General features: G+C 46.3%; 1 protein-coding gene across 4 annotated transcripts in view; it reads left to right on the top strand.

Moving 5' to 3' along the window:
• DENND1A (DENN domain containing 1A) overlaps positions 1 to 23,042 on the top strand; it is a 924,202-nt gene that overhangs the window by 443,257 nt on the left and 457,903 nt on the right. For all 4 annotated transcript variants that reach the window (XM_075324120.1, XM_075324118.1, XM_075324119.1 and 1 more), the window contains exon 9: positions 19,618 to 19,728. In XM_075324120.1, coding sequence (XP_075180235.1) covers positions 19,618 to 19,728 — 111 coding nt within the window. The remainder of the gene's footprint in view (positions 1 to 19,617; positions 19,729 to 23,042) is intronic.

Here is a 23,042-nt window from a genome sequence, read left to right as displayed (position 1 = left end):
CCTACCGTTTTTGAACCTCGCTGCCCGATCCGGATTTGACCTTGGCTTTGTTTTCTGATTACATCCTTGCCTGCCTGATTCTGTCCCTGTTTTGCATTTCCTAGTTTGACCCTGCTTGACTACTACTCTCATTATACTGCAACCTACCATAGGTAATCATCTCCGGGGACCTGTGTAATTCCAAATCCCTGTATAGGGGTTAGAGGGTCACAGGGTTCTCGGGGTCCTGCTTTGTGAGCGGCTTTCCTCTAGCCTGTCCATTACAGCCAGTCTGAGTCTGTGGTTCCAGGCAGGTGTTACAATGGCTTAATTTATTCCTTCCGACCTATCAAAGGATCAGGAGACATTCGTTACGTGTGTAGGAAAGATGATTCCGGCAGCTAAATAGGAAAGGGTTCTTCACAGTTAGAGCAGTCTTCGCAACCTCAAGAGGTAATAATTTGAGATGTGCGAGCGCCATCTTAAAAAAAAAAAAAGTTTGGGCGCTTTAAGTATGCAAACCACTCGCGCGAGTATCGCTGTGCTCGGGTGCGTTCAGTGCTCAGCCCACTTGCAGTGCTTGAACGTCTCGCACTGAGGGTAACAACAACGTGATCGGATGTAGTGTGCACCCCAAAAATGGAAAAACCGCTCCCAACCGCCCCCGGAAGTATTCTTTTTATGGCTGGCTGTATGTGGGCGGAAACCCAAACTGCCAATCAGTGATTTCCATTGGGGTTCGGGTCAAGTACAAACCCATGGAGGTTTGGTTCAGCTGCACCTGCCGAGCAAAACGTCCATGTGTTCGTTCTTCTCTAGTAGTAATTGAAAAAAAAAGGCAGATGCATTTCGCACAATGATTGGCATAGGGGGTTCTAAATAATCTAATGATCGAGAATGTAGAATTGGTGGAGAAAGACTGGACTTGATAGACCTTTGTATTTTCACATTGTGGAGGTCTGATTTTTGGACCTTAACTAATCAACTAGAGAGTGTGGCACAAATCTGTCCCTGTGCGGGATCACTTCTGTCTGTCCATTGTACAGTGAACTTCCCAAACATGCTCAAATGAATGGATCTCCCCCTGTGCAGGATCACTTCTGTCTCTCCATTGTACAGTGAACTTCCCAAACATGCTCAAATGAATGGATCTCCCCCTGTGCAGGATCACTTCTGTCTCTCCATTGTACAGTGAACTTCCCACACATGCTCAAATGAATGGATCTCTCCCTGTGCGAGATCACTTCTGTCTGTCCATTGTACAGTGAACTTCCCAAACATGCTCAAATGAATGGATCTCCCCCTGTGCAGGATCACTTCTGTCTCTCCATTGTACAGTGAACTTCCCAAACATGCTCAAATGAATGGATCTCCCCCTGTGCAGGATCACTTCTGTCTCTCCATTGTACAGTGAACTTCCCACACATGCTCAAATGAATGGATCTCTCCCTGTGCGAGATCACTTCTGTCTCTCCGTTGTACAGTGAACTTCCCGCACATGCTCAAATGAATGGATCTCTCCCTGTGCGGGATCACTTCTGTCTGTCCATTGTACAGTGAACTTCCCAAACATGCTCAAATGAATGGATCTCTCCCTGTGCGGGATCACTTCTGTCTCTCCATTGTACAGTGAACTTCCCAAACATGCTCAAATGAATGGATCTCTCCCTGTGCGAGATCACTTCTGTCTCTCCGTTGTACAGTGAACTTCCCACACATGCTCAAATGAATGGATCTCCCCCTGTGCAGGATCACTTCTGTCTCTCCGTTGTACAGTGAACTTCCCGCACATGTTCAAATGAGTGGATCTCTCCCCGTGCGAGATCACTTCTGTCTCTCCGTTGTACAGTGAACTTCCCGCACATGCTCAAATGAATGGATCTCTCCCTGTGCGAGATCACTTCTGCTCTCCATTGTACAGTGAACTTCCCACACATGCTCAAATGAATGGATCTCTCCCTGTGCAGGATCACTTCTGTCTCTCCATTGTACAGTGAACTTCCCGCACATGCTCAAATGAGTGGATCTCTCCCCGTGCGAGATCACTTCTGTCTCTCCGTTGTACAGTGAACTTCCCACACATGCTCAAATGAATGGATCTCTCCCCGTGCGGGATCACTTCTGTCTCTCCGTTGTACAGTGAACTTCCCACACATGCTCAAATGAATGGATCTCCCCCTGTGCAGGATCACTTCTGTCTCTCCGTTGTACAGTGAACTTCCCGCACATGTTCAAATGAGTGGATCTCTCCCCGTGCGAGATCACTTCTGTCTCTCCGTTGTACAGTGAACTTCCCGCACATGCTCAAATGAATGGATCTCTCCCTGTGCGGGATCACTTCTGTCTGTCCATTGTACAGTGAACTTCCCAAACATGCTCAAATGAATGGATCTCTCCCTGTGCGGGATCACTTCTGTCTCTCCATTGTACAGTGAACTTCCCAAACATGCTCAAATGAATGGATCTCTCCCTGTGCGAGATCACTTCTGTCTCTCCGTTGTACAGTGAACTTCCCACACATGCTCAAATGAATGGATCTCCCCCTGTGCAGGATCACTTCTGTCTCTCCGTTGTACAGTGAACTTCCCGCACATGTTCAAATGAGTGGATCTCTCCCCGTGCGAGATCACTTCTGTCTCTCCGTTGTACAGTGAACTTCCCGCACATGCTCAAATGAATGGATCTCTCCCTGTGCGAGATCACTTCTGCTCTCCATTGTACAGTGAACTTCCCACACATGCTCAAATGAATGGATCTCTCCCTGTGCAGGATCACTTCTGTCTCTCCATTGTACAGTGAACTTCCCGCACATGCTCAAATGAGTGGATCTCTCCCCGTGCGAGATCACTTCTGTCTCTCCGTTGTACAGTGAACTTCCCACACATGCTCAAATGAATGGATCTCTCCCTGTGCGAGATCACTTCTGTCTCTCCGTTGTACAGTGAACTTCCCACACATGCTCAAATGAATGGATCTTTCCCTGTGCATGATCACTTCTGTCTCTCCGTTGTACAGTGAACTTCCCACACATGCTCAAATGAGTGGATCTCTCCTTGTGCGAGATCACTTCTGTCTCTCCGTTGTACAGTGAACTTCCCGCACATGCTCAAATGAGTGGATCTCTCCTTGTGCGGGATCACTTCTGTCTCTCCGTTGTACAGTGAACTTCTCGCACATTCTCAAGTGAACAGAGCTGTGGTGCAGAGTTCATGGGGTCCTGGCAGTTGGACCACCAGTGCACCAGTCAAATGGTGGGTAAATCCCTGTTTATGTCGCATGGTTTTCTGAAATTAAATGGAGAGTTGATTATTAGGCATAACAGTGGTAGACCAAGCCATTAGGTACAAATTTGCACTGCAGCGATTGTTGCTCATACAATTAATTACTTAATTTTACAAAGGTGCCCTGATCTTCAGCTACAATCTCCACTACCGGTTCCTGGCAGAAGCTTTTCCACTTTGCGACCAGACACCCATTCATGTGTCAGCACGTATGGCTGCTCATTACAGTAACTAAGCCAGTCTCCTCTCCTGTCCATACATCAGATGTGGCTGAGAAGGGGGCTGGCTCAGCCATCACAATAAGGCTATGTGCCCACAAGCTGGAGTACCAGCATTCTGCTCACAGCGTATTTTCTCTTTCGGAGACCCTAAACAGCAAGTGTACAGGTCTCGTACTCGAGTCCAGGTGCTGTTCGTATGCTGACCACTCAATCGAGCATCAGGGCTCTCGGGTACGCTCAGTGCTCAGCACGGTGAGAGCCTCTTGTAATCTCTGAATGGCTCTCATTGGGGTAAAAATGTTTTGCAGATGCTGTGTCTAAACAAACCCCAAACCAAAACAAAAAACCCTGCCCTTCCATTTCTGGAAATGCTCTTTTTATGGCTGGCTATATGTGGGCAGAGAGCCGAATTGCCCAGTCATTGACTTCAATTATACTCATTACTCGAGTCGAGATTGTTCGTTATTAACTTATGTGGGGGGTTTTTTGGCTCTAGAATCAAGTTCAGATCAAGTCCAGGTCCCGAACCTAAATGTTAAATTATGTCCGGCTGAACCCAGTGAACCCAAACTTACACGGGTCAGCTCATCTGCTTATAACCATAATACCAAAGTCTTTCTCCTGTTCTGTAGTCCCGCATTTACTTCCATAGGATTACTCCGTCCTAGGTGCATTACTATACATTTATCAACATTAAATCTCATTTGCCATGTGTTTGCCCATTTCTGACATCTTATCCTGATCTTTTTGTAATATTGTACTATCCAGGTCAGTTTTTAATATCCTACATAGTTTGGTGTCATCAGCAAAGACTGACACTTTACTCTCAATCCCATCCACAATAAAGATATTGAAAAAAAATCGGTTCTAGCACAGATCCCTGCGATCCCCACTGCTGTCTATAGCCCAATTCTGGAATGTACCATGTATGAAGACTCTTTGTTTCTTATCTTTTAGCTTGTTCTTTACCGGTCTGCATATATACTGACAAGCAAAAGGTTAGCAATGTTTTTAACTTTTGACTTTGAGACTCCCTATCTCAGCATCCACTTCAGCTCTGATCATGAGCCTACCTTCATTTTATAGATAATCATCTTGGCAATCTCATACATGATTAGTTATGAAATTTCTTGCCATGTCACTGCATTGTTACTGTTTTGCTCTTGGTGGGAAAATATTTTTCTCCCTGTATACTACATATTACAACCTGTTGTCACATTCCCTAATTGCTCAGTTTATTATTAGGTTGATTCCCAAGTATTGGGTCACTGGTTCGAATCGAGGAGCAGCCATGAAGATGATTTCTGAAGAAAAGAGAAACTGCATCATACTGCTCATCGATAGCGGGTTCTCGGCCATGAAAATTGCCAAACTGCATCATGTGAGGCCATGACATTTAGAAGAATATGAAATGAAGTCCAGGTGGACGTCCAGGCTAAATATCTGAGTCAACAAATCATCTCATCTCAAGGTCTATCAGTTCTAGCACAACAAACTCGACAGTGGAGGCGGCTCGTATGCTTCGTAATAGTGAGATCACAGACGTCCATGCAAGAACCATACAATGCACATTACACAAGTCTGGAAAGGTGACCCGAAAAAAGGTGAAGAAGTCTTGACTTCAATATTGTCATATGAAGCGTCAGTTCGAGTTTGCAAAAAAGTATGAAAAGGGGACAGTAGAAGATTGGAAACGGGTGCTTTGGAGCAAGGAGACGAAAGTCAATAGACCAGGCTCTGATGAGAGCAAATGGGTCTGGAAGAAAGAAGGGGAAAAGGGGCTCACGGATCGAGAAATTGAAGGAACTGTGAAGTTCAATGGTGGAGGAAACCTGATGATATGAGGTTAAGAAAAATCTAAAAAGTTTTCGCTAGCTTACCAGTCTTGAGTCAAAGTGGTTCATAGCCTTATTCAGAAGCAGTCCGCACGGAGAAGGGTAGGAGAAGTCCACACAATATGTAGAAGCAGTGAAAGCAGTTTACAACGGACATATGGAGTAGAAAAGAGAAATCTTGTTTCCAGTTAAAAACCAAGTTCCTTTATTATATAAAAAAACACAAGTATAACAAATAGCTATGCCACATAGTTGGCAAGATAGGGTTAGTAGCTGGTAAAGGGACTAGGCGTTTTGGCGTTGTATTACCACTTCCTCATGGTCTGTAGATAAGTTATTTGTTTACTTTTCCCTGTGTGTGCTCCCGGTGTCTTTTTTTAGAGCTTAATGGGGTTGACTAAGCACTCATCATATCCGTTCACTACTTAGGGCCTATTTCAGGGTCAGCCAGGGCCAGGTATCCGGCTCCACGCATAGGTGCGGAACCTATCTAGGATAGTGAGGTAAGCCTAAGGTATAGGTTTGGTCAGAAGTTACTATCTCCCCTTCCCTATACACAGGACTTCCCTTCCCCTTTGCATGTGCTTGGTACTTCCCTGTACCTAGTGTGACAATTACTTCGTACACTTGAGTACTATGGGTATGAAAAGGACGACATAGTGTTCCATCAGGACAACGATCTGAAGCATACACCGACATTGGTGAAGAAATGGCTCAATGACAATGAAGCAGAGGTGCTGGATTGTCCCCCTCAGTCCCCAGACCTCAACCCAGTCCTACACTTGTGTGTAGAGTTGAAGATAAAGCTGTATACATACCCAAGTGAGTCAACTAGTATGTACCAACATGGGGAACGTGTATAAGAGACCTGGGATCAGATTTTGGTTGAGACACCCTATAATCTGATCAAGAGCCCAGAAGGATTCAGGAAGTGCTGAAAGCCAAAGGTGGATTTATAAAATACTAACAAAATAAAAGACATGAACATTTACACTTGAGAAGCAAAACAGTAACAATGCAGAGACATGACAAGAATCTGCATAACTAAGTATATGCTAAATAGCTGCAAGTGAAAATTATGTATGAGATATCCAAGATGGTTGTATATGAAATGAAGGTTGTCTCACGCTCAAAGCTGTAGTGGATGGTGAGCATGGTAAGGTTTCTCTCCACTGTATACCCATATAGACATATTTTGCACACACATCCATATTTTTTGCATTTTACCGCTAATCATAAATATGTTTCAAAAAGCCGAATCACATTCTTTTATACCTTCCATAAAACGTCATCGCACCTGGAAGTTTTCTTAAGGTCTATGAAGTGAGAGAGGATAGAATTTGGTCTTTATCTGGAACGAGCGCTCTGCGTTCTACGTCCAAGTGAAACACCTCTTTAAGATCAGGCTCTTGCTCTTTTATAGTCTGCAGTAAATGTGGTGTTTATAGAAGACTTTACGCAGCTCTGCCAGAAGCAGGTATTCGGGTCCCCTTCCCCAGAGGTTTTATGGCTAATGTAACCCTTTTTGCACCAGAATATGATGTAGTTGTGACTAGATTAATTTCAGATCTCATTAGGCTAGATCTGAGACATGCCAGAAGTGTCTTCTGTTCTTATATTCCGGTCACCTTCTGTATCTAATCGGTTCCTATTCAAGTTCTCAGCCATGAAGTTTGTGGCAGAACTTACAGTCTTAAGATATTTGAAGGGAGATAGGTGCAAACCAGCACCAAGTCCTCTTATAGGTCATAATTTACTATCTCTAGAACCTATCATCAGAAAATTACCTAATTTTATTTATTTTCAAATAAGGTTTTTGTTTTGCATTAATTTTTTTTAATTGACAACTTTTTTATACCACATAGATATATACAGTATATAGTTATGTGTGTATATATATATATATATATATATATATATATATATATATTAGCTCTTGTACCCGGGATAGTAACTGTCTCTTTGTCTCTCTCCCAGTCTGTCTGTCTGTGTCTGTCTATCTCTTTCTGTTTGTGTGTCTGTCTCTTTCCCTGTCTGTCTATGTGTCAGTCTCTATCCATGTCTGTCTGTGTCTATCTCTCTGTCTGTCTCTGTATCAGTCTCTCTGTCTGTCTCTCTATCTCTGTGTCTATCTCTTTTCCCCTCTGTCTGTCTCATTCCCTCCCTGTCTCTTTCCCCCTCTGTCTCTTCCCTCTTTGTCTCTTTTCTCCCTCTGTCTCTCTTCTCCCTCTGTCTCTCTTCTCCCAATGTCTCTTTTCCCCCTCTGTCTCTTTTCCCCCTCTGTCTCTTCCCTCTGTCTCTTTTTCCCCCTCTGTCTCTTTTCCCCCTCTGTCTCTTTTCCCCCTCTGTCTCTTTCCCCCTCTGTCTCTTTCCCCCTCTGTCTCTTTTCCCCCTCTGTCTCTTTTCCCCCTCTGTCTCTTTTCCCCCTCTGTCTCCTCTTTCCTCCTCTGTCTCTTTCCTCCTCTGTCTCTTTCCTCCTCTGTCTCTTTTCCCCCTCTGTCTCTTTTTCCCCCTCTGTCTCTTTTTCCCCCTCTGTCACTTTTTCCCCCCTGTCTCTTTTTCCCCCTTTGTCTCTTTTCCCCCTCTGTCTCTTTTCCCCCTCTGTCTCTTCCCCCCTCTGTCTCTTTCCCCCTCTGTCTATCTCTTTCCCTGTCTGCCTTCCTCTGTCTGTCTTTTTGACTGTCTCTCTCTGTCTCTTTCTCTGTCTGTCTGTCTGTCTCTTTCTGTCTCTCTCTATCCGTCTCCCCACCGACATCTTATTACCTCACATATAAGCTTCTTATACTAACAGTTTATTTTGTTCCTATAGTAACCTATCACAGCTGCTATTAATAAGCTGTAGCTCCTATCTCCTTTGAGTGGTTTTGGAGGTGTTTTGGAGAGTAACTGTAAAGCGTGGGGTTAACATTTCCTGCGAAAACATAGTCTATGATGTTCCCTGAGTCACATGGGGTGTCTGTGCAAAATGTCTTGATTGTAAATGCAACGGTGCAAATTCCTTTAGCGGACATACATACATATACACACATACATACAATCAGCTTTATGTATTAGATAAAAATTAATATTATTGTGTTTTTTAAACTGGCCACTGGGGCTTTTTCACACTCCTACTTCCTGTACATTTCAGGAAGAGTTTTCAGCAGGCTTCTTATCAGCAGAGACAGGATTACAATGGCAGGTAAAACCTCTATACACCGCACATAACACATGATCCACCAATAACAAAAGATGATGTCACAGCTCCCCCTACTCCCCTTTGCTTCATTACATGCTTCAATACAAAATATAGGATTGGGTTCTGTTCATTGTGCCTAATGTACAGTGCCTACAAGTAGTATTCAACCCCCTGCAGATTTAGCAGGGTTGATAAGATGCAAATAAGTTAGAGCCTGCAAACTTCAAACAAGAGCAGGATTTATTAACAGATGCATAAATCTTACAAACCAACAAGTTATGTTGCTCAGTTAAATTTTAATAAATTTTCAACATAAAAGTGTGGGTCAATTTTTATTCAACCCCTAGGTTTAATATTTTGTGGAATAACCCTTGTTTGCAATTACAGCTAATAATCGTCTTTTATAAGACCTGATCAGGCCGGCACAGGTCTCTGGAGTTATCTTGGCCCACTCCTCCATGCAGATCTTCTCCAAGTTATCTAGGTTCTTTGGGTGTCTCATGTGGACTTTAATCTTGAGCTCCTTCCACAAGTTTTCAATTGGGTTAAGGTCAGGAGACTGACTAGGCCACTGCAACACCTTGATTTTTTCCCTCTTGAACCAGGCCTTGGTTTTCTTGGCTGTGTGCTTTGGGTCGTTGTCTTGTTGGAAGATGAAATGACGACCCATCTTAAGATCCTTGATGGAGGAGCGGAGGTTCTTGGCCAAAATCTCCAGGTATATTAGAAAAGGCCTGGCTCAACTGGGAGGGGAAGAAAAAAATACAGGTGCTCGTAAAATATAAGTCCAGTAGATGTAGAGAATCCGGCACACAAAATGAAGTTGATAGCAAAGATAATCTTTCGTTTGAAAATATTTTTATTATTGTTCTTGTGGGAATATCAAATAAACATGCGTGAACGAGTCCAACGTTTCGACCAAAACCTTTGGTCTGTTTCAAGGACTTAAGGGGTTATGGTACGGTGCATATTGCGTAGAAGTTCATTCGCATATATTAAATATATATCACTCTTATAGAGCCTTGATACTCTCACATAAATGATAGGATGGCAATCGTCCTCTTATTTGACTTGTTAGGATGATGGTCATCTGACCATCCGAGACTACTGTACTGTAGGCACCTCTATACACGGCGACCACAAGGAACAGGCACAAGGCCCCACTATCATACCCAGGACCTTTTTCCAACACTCTCAACCTCTGGGTGCCACATTGTACCTGCCCTAGGCTGTTTTTGCCTCAGACATAGACAAACCCCTATTACAGATCATGAGTCACAGGTGTTCAAACCTTTTGATTTAATCAATGCTAGGTGCTGTTTCTATTTAAAATCCCATTTTCTATAAGAGACGTTGGAGACACTATTTTCTCCCATCTCGGATGGTCAGATGACCATCATCCTAACAAGTCAAATAAGAGGACGATTGCCATCCTATCATTTATGTGAGGGTATCAAGGCTCTATAAGAGTGATATATATTTAATATATGCGAATGAACTTCTACGCAATATGCACCGTACCATAACCCCTTAAGTCCTTGAAACAGACCAAAGGTTTTGGTCGAAACGTTGGACTCGTTCACGCATGTTTATTTGATATTCCCACAAGAACAATAATAAAAATATTTTCAAACGAAAGATTATCTTTGCTATCAACTTCATTTTGTGTGCCGGATTCTCTACATCTAAAATCTCCAGGTAGGCCGTGCTATCCATCTTCCCAAGGATGCGCACCAGATGGCCAGGCCCCTTGGCTGAGAAACAGCCCCACAGCATGATGCTGCCACCACCATGCTTGACTGTAGGGATGGTATTCTTGGGGTCGTATGCAGTGCCATCCAGTCTCCAAACATCACGTGTGTGGTTGGCACCAAAGATCTCGATCTTGGTCTCATCAGACCAGAGAACCTTGAACCAGTCTGTCTCAGAGTCCTCCAAGTGATCATGAGCAAACTGTAGACGAGCCTTGACATGACGCTTTGAAAGTAAAGGTACCTTACGGGCTCGTCTGGAATGGAGACCATTGCGGTGGAGTACGTTACTTATGGTATTGACTGAAACCAATGTCCCCACTGCCATGAGATCTTCCCGGAGCTCCTTCCTTGTTGTCCTTGGGTTAGCCTTGACTCTTCGGACAAGCCTGGCCTTGGCACGGGAGGAAACTTTCAAAGGCTGTCCAGGCCGTGGAAGGCTAACAGTAGTTCCATAAGCCTTCCACTTCCGGATGATGCTCCCAACAGTGGAGACAGGTAGGCCCAACTCCTTGGAAAGGGTTTTGTACCCCTTGCCAGCCTTGTGACCCTCCACGATCTTGTCTCTGATGGCCTTGGAATGCTCCTTTGTCTTTCCCATGTTGACCATGTATGATTGCTGTTCACAAGTTTGGGGAGGGTCTTAAGGTCCAGTCACACTAAGCAACTTACCAGCGATCCCAACAACGATAGGGATCGCTGGTAAGTTGCTAGGAGGTTGCTGGTGAGATGTCACACTGCGACGCTCCAGCGATCCCACCAGCAACCTGACCTGGCAGGGATCGCTGGAGCGTTGCTACACGAGTTGCTGGTGAGCTCACCAGCAACCAGTGACCAGCCCCCAGCGCCGCGTGGAAGATGCTGCGCTTGGTAACTAAGGTAAATATTGGGTAACCAACCCAATATTTACCTTGGTTACCAGCGCACGGAGCTACACGTGCAGAGAACAGGGAGCAGCGCACACTGAGCGCTGGCTCCCTGCTCTCCTAGTTACAGCACACATCGGGTTAATTACCCGATGTGTGCAGCAGCTACATGTGCACAGAGCAGGGAGCAGCGCACACTGCTTAGCGCTGGCTCCCTGCTCTCCTAGTTACAGCACACATCGGGTTAATTACCCGATGTGTGCAGCAGCTACATGTGCACAGAGCAGGGAGCAGCGCACACTGCTTAGCGCTGGCTCCTTGCTCTCCTAGTTACAGCACACATCGGGTTAATTAACCCGATGTGTCCTGCAGCTACATGTGCACAGAGCAGGAGCCGGCACTGACAGTGAGAGCGGCGGAGGCTGGTAACAAAGGTAAATATCGGGTAACCAAGGACAGGGCTTCTTGGTTACCCGATGTTTACATTGGTTACCAGCCTCCGCAGAAGCCGGCTCCTGCTGCCTGCACATTTAGTTGTTGCTGTCTCGCTGTCACACACAGCGATCTGTGCTTCACAGCGGGACAGCAACAACTAAAAAATGGCCCAGGACATTCAGCAACAACCAACGACCTCACAGCAGGGGCCAGGTTGTTGCTGGATGTCACACACAGCAACATCGCTAGCAACATCACAAAAGTTGTTCGTTAGCAGCGACGTTGCTAGCGATGTTGCTTAGTGTGACGGGGCCTTTAATTAGTCAGAAAAGGCTGGAAAAAGAGATAATTAATCCAAACAAGTGAAGCTCATTGTTATTTGTGCCTGAAATACTTCTTAATACTTTAGGGGAACCAAACAGAATTCTGGTGGTTTGAGGGGTTGAATAATAAATGACCCTCTGAATAAACTTTTCACAATTAAAAAAAAAAAAAAAGAAATAACATTCTTTTTTGCTGCATTTCACACTTCCAGGCTGATCTACAGTCCAAATGTCACAATGCCAAGTTAATTCCGAATGTGTAAACCTGCTAAATCTGCAGGGGGTTGAATACTACTTGTAGGCACTGTACATGTGTTGTTTCTTGAAATACAGGAAATTATAGTTTAAAAAAACCTTAGTGGCGTATTTGAAAATTGCAAAAATTCTACTTTATTTTTAATGGGAATCTGTTAGGTAATTTTGTAGAACAATGCTAATATTATCTTTAAATAGGTCTTAAAGAGACCTTTCAGGATCAGTAAAGGCCCCGTCACACTAAGCAACATCGCTAGCAACATCGCTGCTAACGAACAACTTTTGTGACGTTGCTAGCGATGTTGCTGTGTGTGACATCCAGCAACAACCTGGCCCCTGCTGTGAGGTCGTTGGTTGTTGCTGAATGTCCTGGGCCATTTTTTAGTTGTTGCTGTCCCGCTGTGAAGCACAGATCGCTGTGTGTGACAGCGAGACAGCAACAACTAAATGTGCAGGCAGCAGGAGCCGGCTTCTGCGGAGGCTGGTATCCAATGTAAACATCGGGTAACCAAGAAGCCCTGTCCTTGGTTACCCGATATTTACCTTTGTTACCAGCCTCCTCCGCTCTCACTGTCAGTGCCGGCTCCTGCTCTGTGCACATGTAGCTGCAGCACACATCGGGTAATTGACCCGATGTGTGCTGTAACTAGGAGAGCAGGGAGCCAGCGCTAAGCATTGTGCGCTGCTCCCTGCTCTGTGCACATGTAGCTGCAGCACACATCGGGTAATTAACCCGATGTGTGCTGTAACTAGGAGAGCAGGGAGCCAGCACTAAGCCGTGTGCGCTGCTCCCTGCTCTTTGCACGTGTAGCTGCGTGCACTGGTAACCAAGGTAAATATCGGGTTGGTTACCCGATATTTACCTTAGTTACCAAGCGCAGCATCTTCCACGCGGCGCTGGGGGCTGGTCACTGGTTGCTGGTGAGCTCACCAGCAACTCGTGTAGCGACGCTCCAGCGATCCCTGCCAGGTGAGGTTGCTGGTGGGATCGCTGGAGCGTCGCAGTGTGACATGTCACCAGCAACCTCCTAGCAACTTACCAGCGATCCCTATCAGGTTTGATCGTTGTTGGGATCGCTGGTAAGTTGTTTAGTGTGACTGGGCCTTTAAGGTACCGTCACACTAAGCAACTTACCAGCGATCCCAACAACGATAGGGATCGCTGGTAAGTTGCTAGGAGGTTGCTGGTGAGATGTCACACTGCGACGCTCCAGCGATCCCACCAGCAACCTGACCTGGCAGGGATCGCTGGAGCGTGGCTACACGAGTTACTGGTGAGCTCACCAGCAACCAGTGACCAGCCACACGTGCAGAGAGCAGGGAGCAGCGCACACTGAGCGCTGGCTCCTTGCTCTCCTAGTACAGCATACATCGGGTTAATTACCCGATGTATGCTGCAGCTACATGTGCACAGAGCAGGGAGCAGCGCACAATGCTTAGCGCTGGCTCCTTGCTCTCCTACTTACAGCACACATCGGGTTAATTAACCCGATGTGTCCTGCAGCTACATGTGCACAGAGCAGGAGCCGGCAGCACAGGCAGTGAGAGCGGGGGAGGCTGGTATCAAAGGTAAATATCGGGTAACCAAGGACAGGGCTTCTTGGTTACCCGATGTTTACATTGGTTACCAGCCTCCGCAGAAGCCGGCTCCTGCTGCCTGCACATTTAGTTGTTGCTGTCTCGCTGTCACACACAGCGATCTGTGCTTCACAGCGGGACAGCAACAACTAAAAAATGGCCCAGGACATTCAGCAACAACCAACGACCTCACAGCAGGGGCCAGGTTGTTGCTGGATGTCACACACAGCAACATCGCTAGCAACGTCACAAAAGTTGTTCGTTAGCAGCGATGTTGACAGCGATGTTGCTTAGTGTGACGGGGCCTTTAGTTTTATTCTTTTACCTTATCCTGTTATCCTGCTTTAAGCTCCATAGAATTCAGTGTCTTGTGCACCTTAGTCAAGTGTATGTAAATGCAATTTACATATAAAGAGCTCCCCTCACCCTCCTCTCAGTGCATTCACTATCATTGCTGAGAGGTGGGAGGGAGTATGGGTGGGGGCAGCAGTGCAAATTCAGTTCAGATTTACTAACACTGATGCCAGCACTGAGAGGTGGGAGAGGGGAGCAGCGCATATGCAGTTTATATTTACATGCACTTGACTAGTTACTATGTCACACTGAATTCTATGGCGCTTACAACAAGATAACATAGAGCAATAACACTTACTAAGGGGTACTTCACACACAGCGAGATCGCTACTGAGATCGCTGCTGAGTCACGTTTTTTGTGACGCAGCAGTGACCTCATTAGCGATCTTGCTGTGTGTGACACTGAGCAGCGATCTGGCCCCTGCTGTGAGATCGCTGCTCGTAACACACAGCCCTGGTTCGTTTTTTTATTGTTGCTCTCCCGTTGATAAGTACACATCGCTGTGTGTGACAGCGAGAGAGCAACAATCCTGAATGTGCAGGGAGCAGGAGCCGGCGTCTGGCAGCTGCGGTAAGCTGTAACCAAGGTAAACATCGGGTAACCAAGGTGGTTACCCGATATTTACCTTCGTTACCAGCCTCCGCAGCTCTCACGCTGCCTGTGCCGGCTCCTGCTCCCTGCACGCACTAAGCTAAGCAGTGTGCGCTGGTAACTAATGTAAACATCGGGTAACCATACCCGATGTTTACCTTCGTTACCAGTGTCCGCAGCTTCCAGACGCAGGCTCCGTGCAAGCGCAGCGTCGCTTGCACGTCGCTGCTGGCTGGGGGCTGGTCACTGGTCGCTGGCGAGATCTGCCTGTTTGACAGCTCACCAGCGACCATGTAGCGACGCAGCAGCGATCCTGACCAGGTCAGATCGCTGGTGGGATCGCTGCTGCGTCGCTAAAGTGTGACGGTACCCTTATGATGAAAGGTCTCCTTAAAGGGAACCTGTCAGGTCCTGTATTCACTCTAACCTACAAGCAGGGTGATGTGTGGCCTAAAACCCCCTTCTTACCCATCCCTGTGTTGTAATACTGTGTAAAATGAATTTATAAAAAAAGTTTTATAACCTACATGTTCCGTATGTAAATGAGCAGAGGGGCTAGTCCCTTGGGCGTCTAGTTTGCCCTTTTTCCGTGGTATCATGCCCCTGTGGGCGTGATACCATGGATTTACATAAGCAACGTCATCGTCAGCATCTGGAGTCCCGCGCGTGCGCGCTTCTCATTCGCGTGGCCTTCTTAGCCAGTTGTACTCTTATTGGCTTCACAAGCGCGCAGTGTGCATGATCTGAAGATTCCTCTGCTTCCGACCATGCGCGAAGAGCGTCTAAAAGACGCCAAGCAAACAGCAAGCAAGCAGCGGTGGCCTGAAATGCTCAGTTCTGGAGCTGCACCATCTTCTGATAGAGGCCGTGTCTGGGTACTGGACATCCGCCTCCTACTGATTTGAATTGGGAATCAGATATACAGTACCCTACCGTGGCTGCTATCAGTTGATGAGGCCGCTCCAGGAGTGAGCATTCTCGCCACTGGCACCACTTGTAGCTGATCAGCAATGGTACTGGTTATCGAACCCTGGCTGATCAGACATTGATGACCTATCCTCTTTAATAAAGGGGCTGTACCATCTAGGATCTTGATCACATGGCCATAGTTGAGTGATTTCAAAGGGGGTCTTTTACTCTGTTGGACCTGCCCAATTCTGCATGATACAACTTTTTTGGGCACCTGATTTTCTCCTGGGATGGCGTTGCAGGGAAATTAAGCATAGAAATTAGATTTTACAAGAGATTAAAGCTGATTTTTAAAGGACAGTTTACAATCATCTTATCAATTAAGAAAACTTGTAAGGTGGATATAATAGGTTATATAGATTCTAGGAGTACTGCGCTCGAATGTCAGTACAAATGTATCATAAACAAACAAGGAAGAAGAGCAAGAGATACTTTGGATAGTCGGCCCATTTTGTATGTTACATTTAAAAACTACTCCTGAGTCCGTTTATGTAAAATCCTCGGTCAAAGCTCTTGATATGGCAATGGCCCATTCACCACAATATACCGTCAGTTACAAGGTGGATGACCAACTTATTATAAAACAATAAATACATGAATAGGTAAACATAAAAAAAATTTTTTTTGTTACTATAGCCAATCCAAGGTGCTTAGTGGGGAATAAAAGGCAATTCTGCAACAAATATAACATCTTGACACTCCGCCCCATACAAAGATGGCCCAGCCCCTGAGGAAGCCCTCTGTATCGGGCGATACGCATTGTTGGTTTAGGTCATCTTTTAGTCAGTGATCATCCAAAATGTCACATGAGAATGTGTATCATAAGCAAACAACGAAGCCAACAATGTAAACTAATGCCTTGTAATATTTTTTATTTTAAACTTGAATGCACAGGTCAAAATATTATCCCTTCTACCTAATTGGAAAAATATTGCAAGTTTGCAGCCTGAATAAATTCCATTTTTTTACATCGCTACAATAAACTCTTCAGTGCACTAAAACTGCCCACAAAAAGTCAAACACTTTTTTCACTTTTGCATTAAAAACATTGTTCTTTGCCAAGTAGTTCTTTTTTATATCATTTTATCGTTTCCATTTAAAGGGGATTGTATTATGGCTATCAAACTATAAGTGAATTCATGTAACTGATGTCATTACCCTGTACACTTATAATATGACTAGAAAGGGTTTTTTAGGGTATATTAATACCATGTGTTCACTCACGGGAATTTGTTGTCTTCAGTTCCATGAAATGAATATGTGGAATCTAAGATTACTGAACACATTGATCGCATCCATGATTATCGAGCTTGTCCTGCTGTGCCCGTAGTGTGAAGATGGAACTGCGGTGCAGACCGATAATGATCCTAGTTAGGATGATATGTCACGATGAATAGGGAGAGCAGGAGACTGGGGCACCTAGACTGGCCCTCAGACTAGAGTGGCCCTATCTATACATTATCTCAGAGTTACCTCTGAAGGTTGAGATGTCTGAGCCACCAACCTGTCCCTGCTCATAACCAGCCCAGATCTTATTCCCCACATTGATCCCATCCATGATTATCAAGCTTGTCCTGCTGTGCCCGTAGTGTGAAGATGGGACTGTGGTGCAGACGGATAGGGATCCGAAGTAGGATGATACCATATCCCGATGAATAGGGAGAGCAGGAGACTGGGGCACCTAGACTGGCCCTCAGACTAGAGGGGCCCTATCTATCCCTTATCTCAGAGTTACCTCTGAAGGTGGAGATGTCTGAGCCACCAACCTGACCCTGCTCATAACCAGCCCAGATCTTATTCCCCACATTGATCCCATCCATGATTATCGAGCTTGTTCTGCTGTGCCCATAGTGTGAAGATGGGACTGTGGTGCAGACGGATAGGGATCTGAGGTAGGATGATACCATGTCCCGATAAATAGAGAGAGCAGGGGACTGGCCCTCAGACTAGGGGGGCCCTAACTATTCTTTATCATAGAGTTACCTCTGAAGGTGGAGATGTCTGAACCGCCAACCTGACCCTGCTCATAACCAGCACCGATCTCATTCCCCTTCCCTACCCCAGGGGAGGGCGGGACAGGAGTGTGATAAAGCTAAGAGAGATAGAAAAACAGGGGAAACCAAAACAATATTTCACAGCTTGATCACACAAAGGTATAAGACAATAAGAGGAAAGGTGGAAAATAGGAGCAAGGAGGAAACAACAAGATGACGAGAGAATTCCACAACAACTCCAAGCACCACATAATATAATCACCAGCAGGACTGGGACATAACATCACATAGACCCACACAACAAAGCTATAGTCGGCGTGGGAAGACATTCCATCATCTTTTAAAAGGCAAAGAGTAACTGTGATAGGTTGCCAACAACATGTGATCCCAGAGGAAACCAGCAGGCTAGCAGAGTTTAGCTCTTGCTAGCCTCACCATTAATGAGCACACAGATGGTCGTTGCCCAAGCCTGCCTGTGTATATTAGAAACACCAGAGAATTCATGGTGTAATTTGCTGATATTGTAATATACATATTTATGTATTGGACAATCTCCTTATGGATGCTGCCTTTTTTTCCTTTTTACCGTATAATTTACAGAAAAACTTTCAAGTGGGGAAACATCAGCATGCCTGGTATCGCTAGTATTACGTCCGAGAGACAGGTTGGACAGCAGTATAAACAGCCTCTTAATTTAGCACCAATGGTATGTCTGGTATTAGATCACAAAGAAAGGGTGGACAGAAGTGTGAGCAGCCTCTTCTTATCTTAGTACCCTTAATATCCCCAATATTAGATCAGATAAACATTTTATTCACCAATGGAAGTAGCCTCTCCTTACCTCAGCACCCCTGGTATATCCATTGTTAGATTATATCATTATTATTATTATTATTATTAATAATAATAATAGACCGGGTAGACAGCAGTGTGAACAGCCTCTTCTTACCGTAGCACTCGTGGGTGGAATCTCTAGTATTTGATCAGATAGACATGGTGAACTACTGTGTGAGCAGCCTCTTCGTACCGCAGCACTTCCTATATCACCAATATTAGATTAGCTAGACTTAGCAGTCACCAGTGTAATCAGCCTTTCCTTACCCCAGTATCCTTTGTATCTCCAGCGTTAGATCAGATAGGATGAACATCAGTGTTAGCAGCCTCATCTTACCTCAGCACCGCTGGTATCTCAGTATTGGATCAGATGGACATGGTGGACAGCAGTGTGAGCCACCTTTTCTTACATTAGCATCAATAGTATCTTTTGTATTAGATTAGAAAGACATGCTGGACAGTAGTATGAGCAACATTTCTTACCTTGCACCCTTAATATTTTCAATATTACGTCAGATAGACATGGGGATCATCAATATAATTAGCCTTTTCTTACCTCAGCACCTCTGATATCTTCAGCATTAGATGAAATCGACAAGGTGGACAGCAGTGTGAGCAGCTTACTCTTACCTTAGCACTTGTGGCATCCTTAGTATTAGATCAGATATACATGGTGGACAACTGTGTGAGCAGCCTCTTCTTACCACAGCATCCCTTGTATCCCCAGTATTAGATTAGATAGACCTAGCACACACCAGTGTAATCAGCTTCCTTACCTCAGTCCCCCTTGTATCTCCAGTATTAAATCAGATAGGGTGGACAGCAATATTAGCAGCCTCTTCTTACCTCAGCACCTCTGGTATCTCTAGCATTGGATCAGATAGACATGGTGGACAGCAGTGTAAGCCTCTTCTCCTTACTTTAGCAATGATAGTATCCATGTTTTTTTGCATACTCATAGATTTGTATAGTCTACTGTCTTGTGAAATACGGAGAAGACTAGTGCATCCTGTCATTTTTTTTCATATAATTTTTCTGGCTCAACTAAATTTGCAACAATGTAAAATAGTTTATTAGATTGAAATATTTTGATATCAAAACTTTAATATTCACATTTTTTTTTTGCTTGTATAAATGCCTAATGCAATCTGTTTTGTTTCATCTCTTTGCAGAGAAACCTGACTGAATATTTTGTGGCCGTAGATGTGAATAATATGCTGCATCTCTATGCCAGTATGTTGTACGAGCGCAGGATCCTGATTTGTTGCAGTAAACTTAGCACGGTGAGTTGGCGTTCAGCATAAAACACTTGAAAAAATGTATCTATGGTTATAGCTAAAATTACGAGCAGCTGATATAAGTGGCCAATGTAAGAAAAAAAGGTATAGATCCTCCAAATCCATCTCAGACACTAATATATTGAAGATTTTGCATAAAATTGACATATCAAACACTAATTATAATGGAAAAACCCTTATAGGGCATCTGCTAGTAGGATCAACCTTCCTAAGGGCCGCTTTACACGCAACGACATCGCTAACGAGATGTCGTTGGGGGTCACGGAATTCGTGTCGCACATCCGGCCTCGTTCGCGACGTTGTTGCGTGTGACACGTACGAGCGACCGCTAACGATGCAAAATACTTACCAAATCATTGATTGTTGGCACGTCGTCCATTTCCAAAATATCGTTGCTGCTTTTGGACGCAGGTTGTTGGTCATTCCTGAGGCAGCACACATCGCTACGTGTGACACCCCAGGAACGATGAACAACAGCGTACCTGCGTCCTCCGGCAACGAGGTGGGCGTGACTTTCATGCGGCTGCTCTCCGCCCCTCCACTTTTATTGGATGGCTTCCGTGTGACGTCGCTGTGACGCCGCACGAACCGCCCCCTTAGAAAAGAGGCTGTTCGCCAGCCACAGTGACTTTGCTAGGAAGGTAAGTTCGTGTGACGGGTAGCAGGGATTTGCCCGTGACGCACAAACGACGGGGGCAGGTGCTTTCACGAGCGACATCGCTAGTGATGTCGCTGCGTGTAAAGCGCCCTTAAGCCGTCTATATGGGCATGCAGCTCACAAGAAGCTGAATCAAATGATGTATTGATATCTGCAGTCCGATGAATGGTTCCTGAGAAATACACGTTTTTCTTATATGCAAATGAGCTGAAAAGATCTCTGTGCCAGATTAATATAGTATAGTATAGGTTGGTATGATTATATCTAATTATTTCTTAGTCCACTCGTAGATAAGAACTTGCCAGAAGGTCCATGTCCTAGTTTTTATAACATCACTGCATAGCAGAGTAGTTGCAGCTGTAGAAACAGGAAGTCATACTTACCATATAGAAGGCAGAGACCGCTTATTACCATCGCTGCCTTCCCAATTGCTCTATACACAGCGCTAAACAATCAGTACCTCCTCCGGACCCAGGGATCATGTGATTGTTGGTTGTGTATATATATATATATATATATATATACATATATATATACTAGAAGGTGGCCCGATTCTACGCATCGGGTATTCTAGAATTTACGTATTGTGTAGTTCATGTATGATTTTTGTTATAGATAGAGATATATATATATATATATATATATATATATATATATAGATGTTGTTGTGTGTAGTTACCAAGTGTTTGTGTAGGGGCTGTACATGTTCTGGGTGTTGTCTGGGTGTGGCGGGGGGTGAGAGCGGTGTTGTATGTGTGTTGCGTTGTTTGTGGAGCGCTGTGTGTCTGTCGCGTTGTGTGTGTGTGTGTTGCGCGGTTTGTGTGGGTGTGGTGTGTTTTGGGGGGAAGTATGTTTTGTGCAATGTGTGTGTTGTGCGGTATGTGCGTATATTTATGTATGCCGCGGTGTTTATGTGTTGGGTGTTGTGTGTGTGCAGCGTTGTCTGTGTGTGTGGGTGTCTGTGTATGGCGGTGTTTGTGGTTCCCTGTGTGTGTGTGTGTGTGTGTGTGTTGGGGGGAGGTGTGCACCTCCCATCGTGCTCCATCCCCCATGCTGCGCACCCCCCATCATGCCCCATCCCCTATGCTGCGCATTCCCCATCGTGCTCCATCCCCCATGCTGTGCACCCCCCATCGTGCTCCATCCCCCATGCTGCGCACTCCCCATCGTGCTCCGTCCTCCATGCTGCGCACTCCCCATCGTGCTCCATCCTCCATGCTGCGCACTCCCCATCATGCTCCATCCCCCATGCTGCGCACCCCCCATCGTGCTACATCCCCCATACTGCGCACCCCCCATCGTGCTACATCCCCCATGCTGCGCACTCCCCATCGTGCTACATCCCCCATGCTGCGCACTCCCCATCGTGCTACATCCCCCATGCTGCGCACCCCCCATCGTGCTACATCCCCCTTTGTGCTACATCCCCCGTTGTGCTACATCCCCCTTTGTGCTACATCCCCCATCGTGCTACATCCCCCATCGTGCTACATCCCCCATCGTGCTACATCCCCCATGCTGCGCACTCCCCATCGTGCTACATCCCCCATGCTGCGCACCCGCCATCGTGCTCCATCCGCCATGCTGCGCACTCCCCATCGTGCTACATCCGCCATGCTGCGCACTCCCCATCGTGCTACATCCGCCATGCTGCGCACTCCCCATCGTGCTACATCCGCCATGCTGCGCACTCCCCATCGTGCTACATCCCCCATGCTGCGCACTCCCCATCGTGCTACATCCCCCATGCTGCGCACTCCCCATCGTGCTACATCCCCCATGCTGCGCACTCCCCATCGTGCTACATCCCCCATGCTGCGCACCCCCCATCGTGCTACATCCCCCATCGTGCTACATCCCCCATGCTGCGCACTCCCCATCGTGCTACATCCCCCATGCTGCGCACCCGCCATCGTGCTCCATCCGCCATGCTGCGCACTCCCCATCGTGCTACATCCCCCATGCTGCGCACTCCCCATCGTGCTACATCCCCCATGCTGCGCACCTCCCCATCGTGCTACATCCCCCATGCGCACTCCCCATCGTACTACATCCCCCATGCTGCGCACTCCCCATCGTGCTACATCCTCCATGCTGCACACTCCCCATCGTGCTACATCCTCCATGCTGCACACTCCCCATCGTGCTACATCCCCCATGCTGCGCACTCCCCATCGTGCTACATCCCCCATGCTGCGCACTCCCCATCGTGCTCCATCCCCCATGCTGCGCACTCCCCATCGTGCTACATCCCCAATGCTGCGCACTCCCCATCGTGCTACATCCCCCATGCTGCGCACTCCCCATCGTGCTACATCCCCCATGCTGCGCACTCCCCATCGTGCTACATCCCCCATGCTGCGCACTCCCCATCGTGCTACATCCTCCATGCTGCGCACTCCCCATCGTGCTACATCCCCCATGCTGCGCACTCCCCATCGTGCTACATCCCCCATGCTGCGCACTCCCCATCGTGCTACATCCCCCATGCTGCGCACTCCCCATCGTGCTACATCCCCCATGCTGCACACTCCCCATCGTGCTACATCCCCCATGCTGCGCACTCCCCATCGTGCTACATCCCCCATGCTGCGCACTCCCCATCGTGCTACATCCCCCATGCTGCGCACTCCCCATCGTG

Source organism: Anomaloglossus baeobatrachus, chromosome 9 (assembly GCF_048569485.1).
Source record: "Anomaloglossus baeobatrachus isolate aAnoBae1 chromosome 9, aAnoBae1.hap1, whole genome shotgun sequence".
NCBI classification, from domain to species: domain Eukaryota; kingdom Metazoa; phylum Chordata; class Amphibia; order Anura; family Aromobatidae; genus Anomaloglossus; species Anomaloglossus baeobatrachus.
The sequence above is the reverse complement of the archived record's forward strand: the minus strand, read 5'-3'. Positions and strand labels throughout refer to the sequence as shown.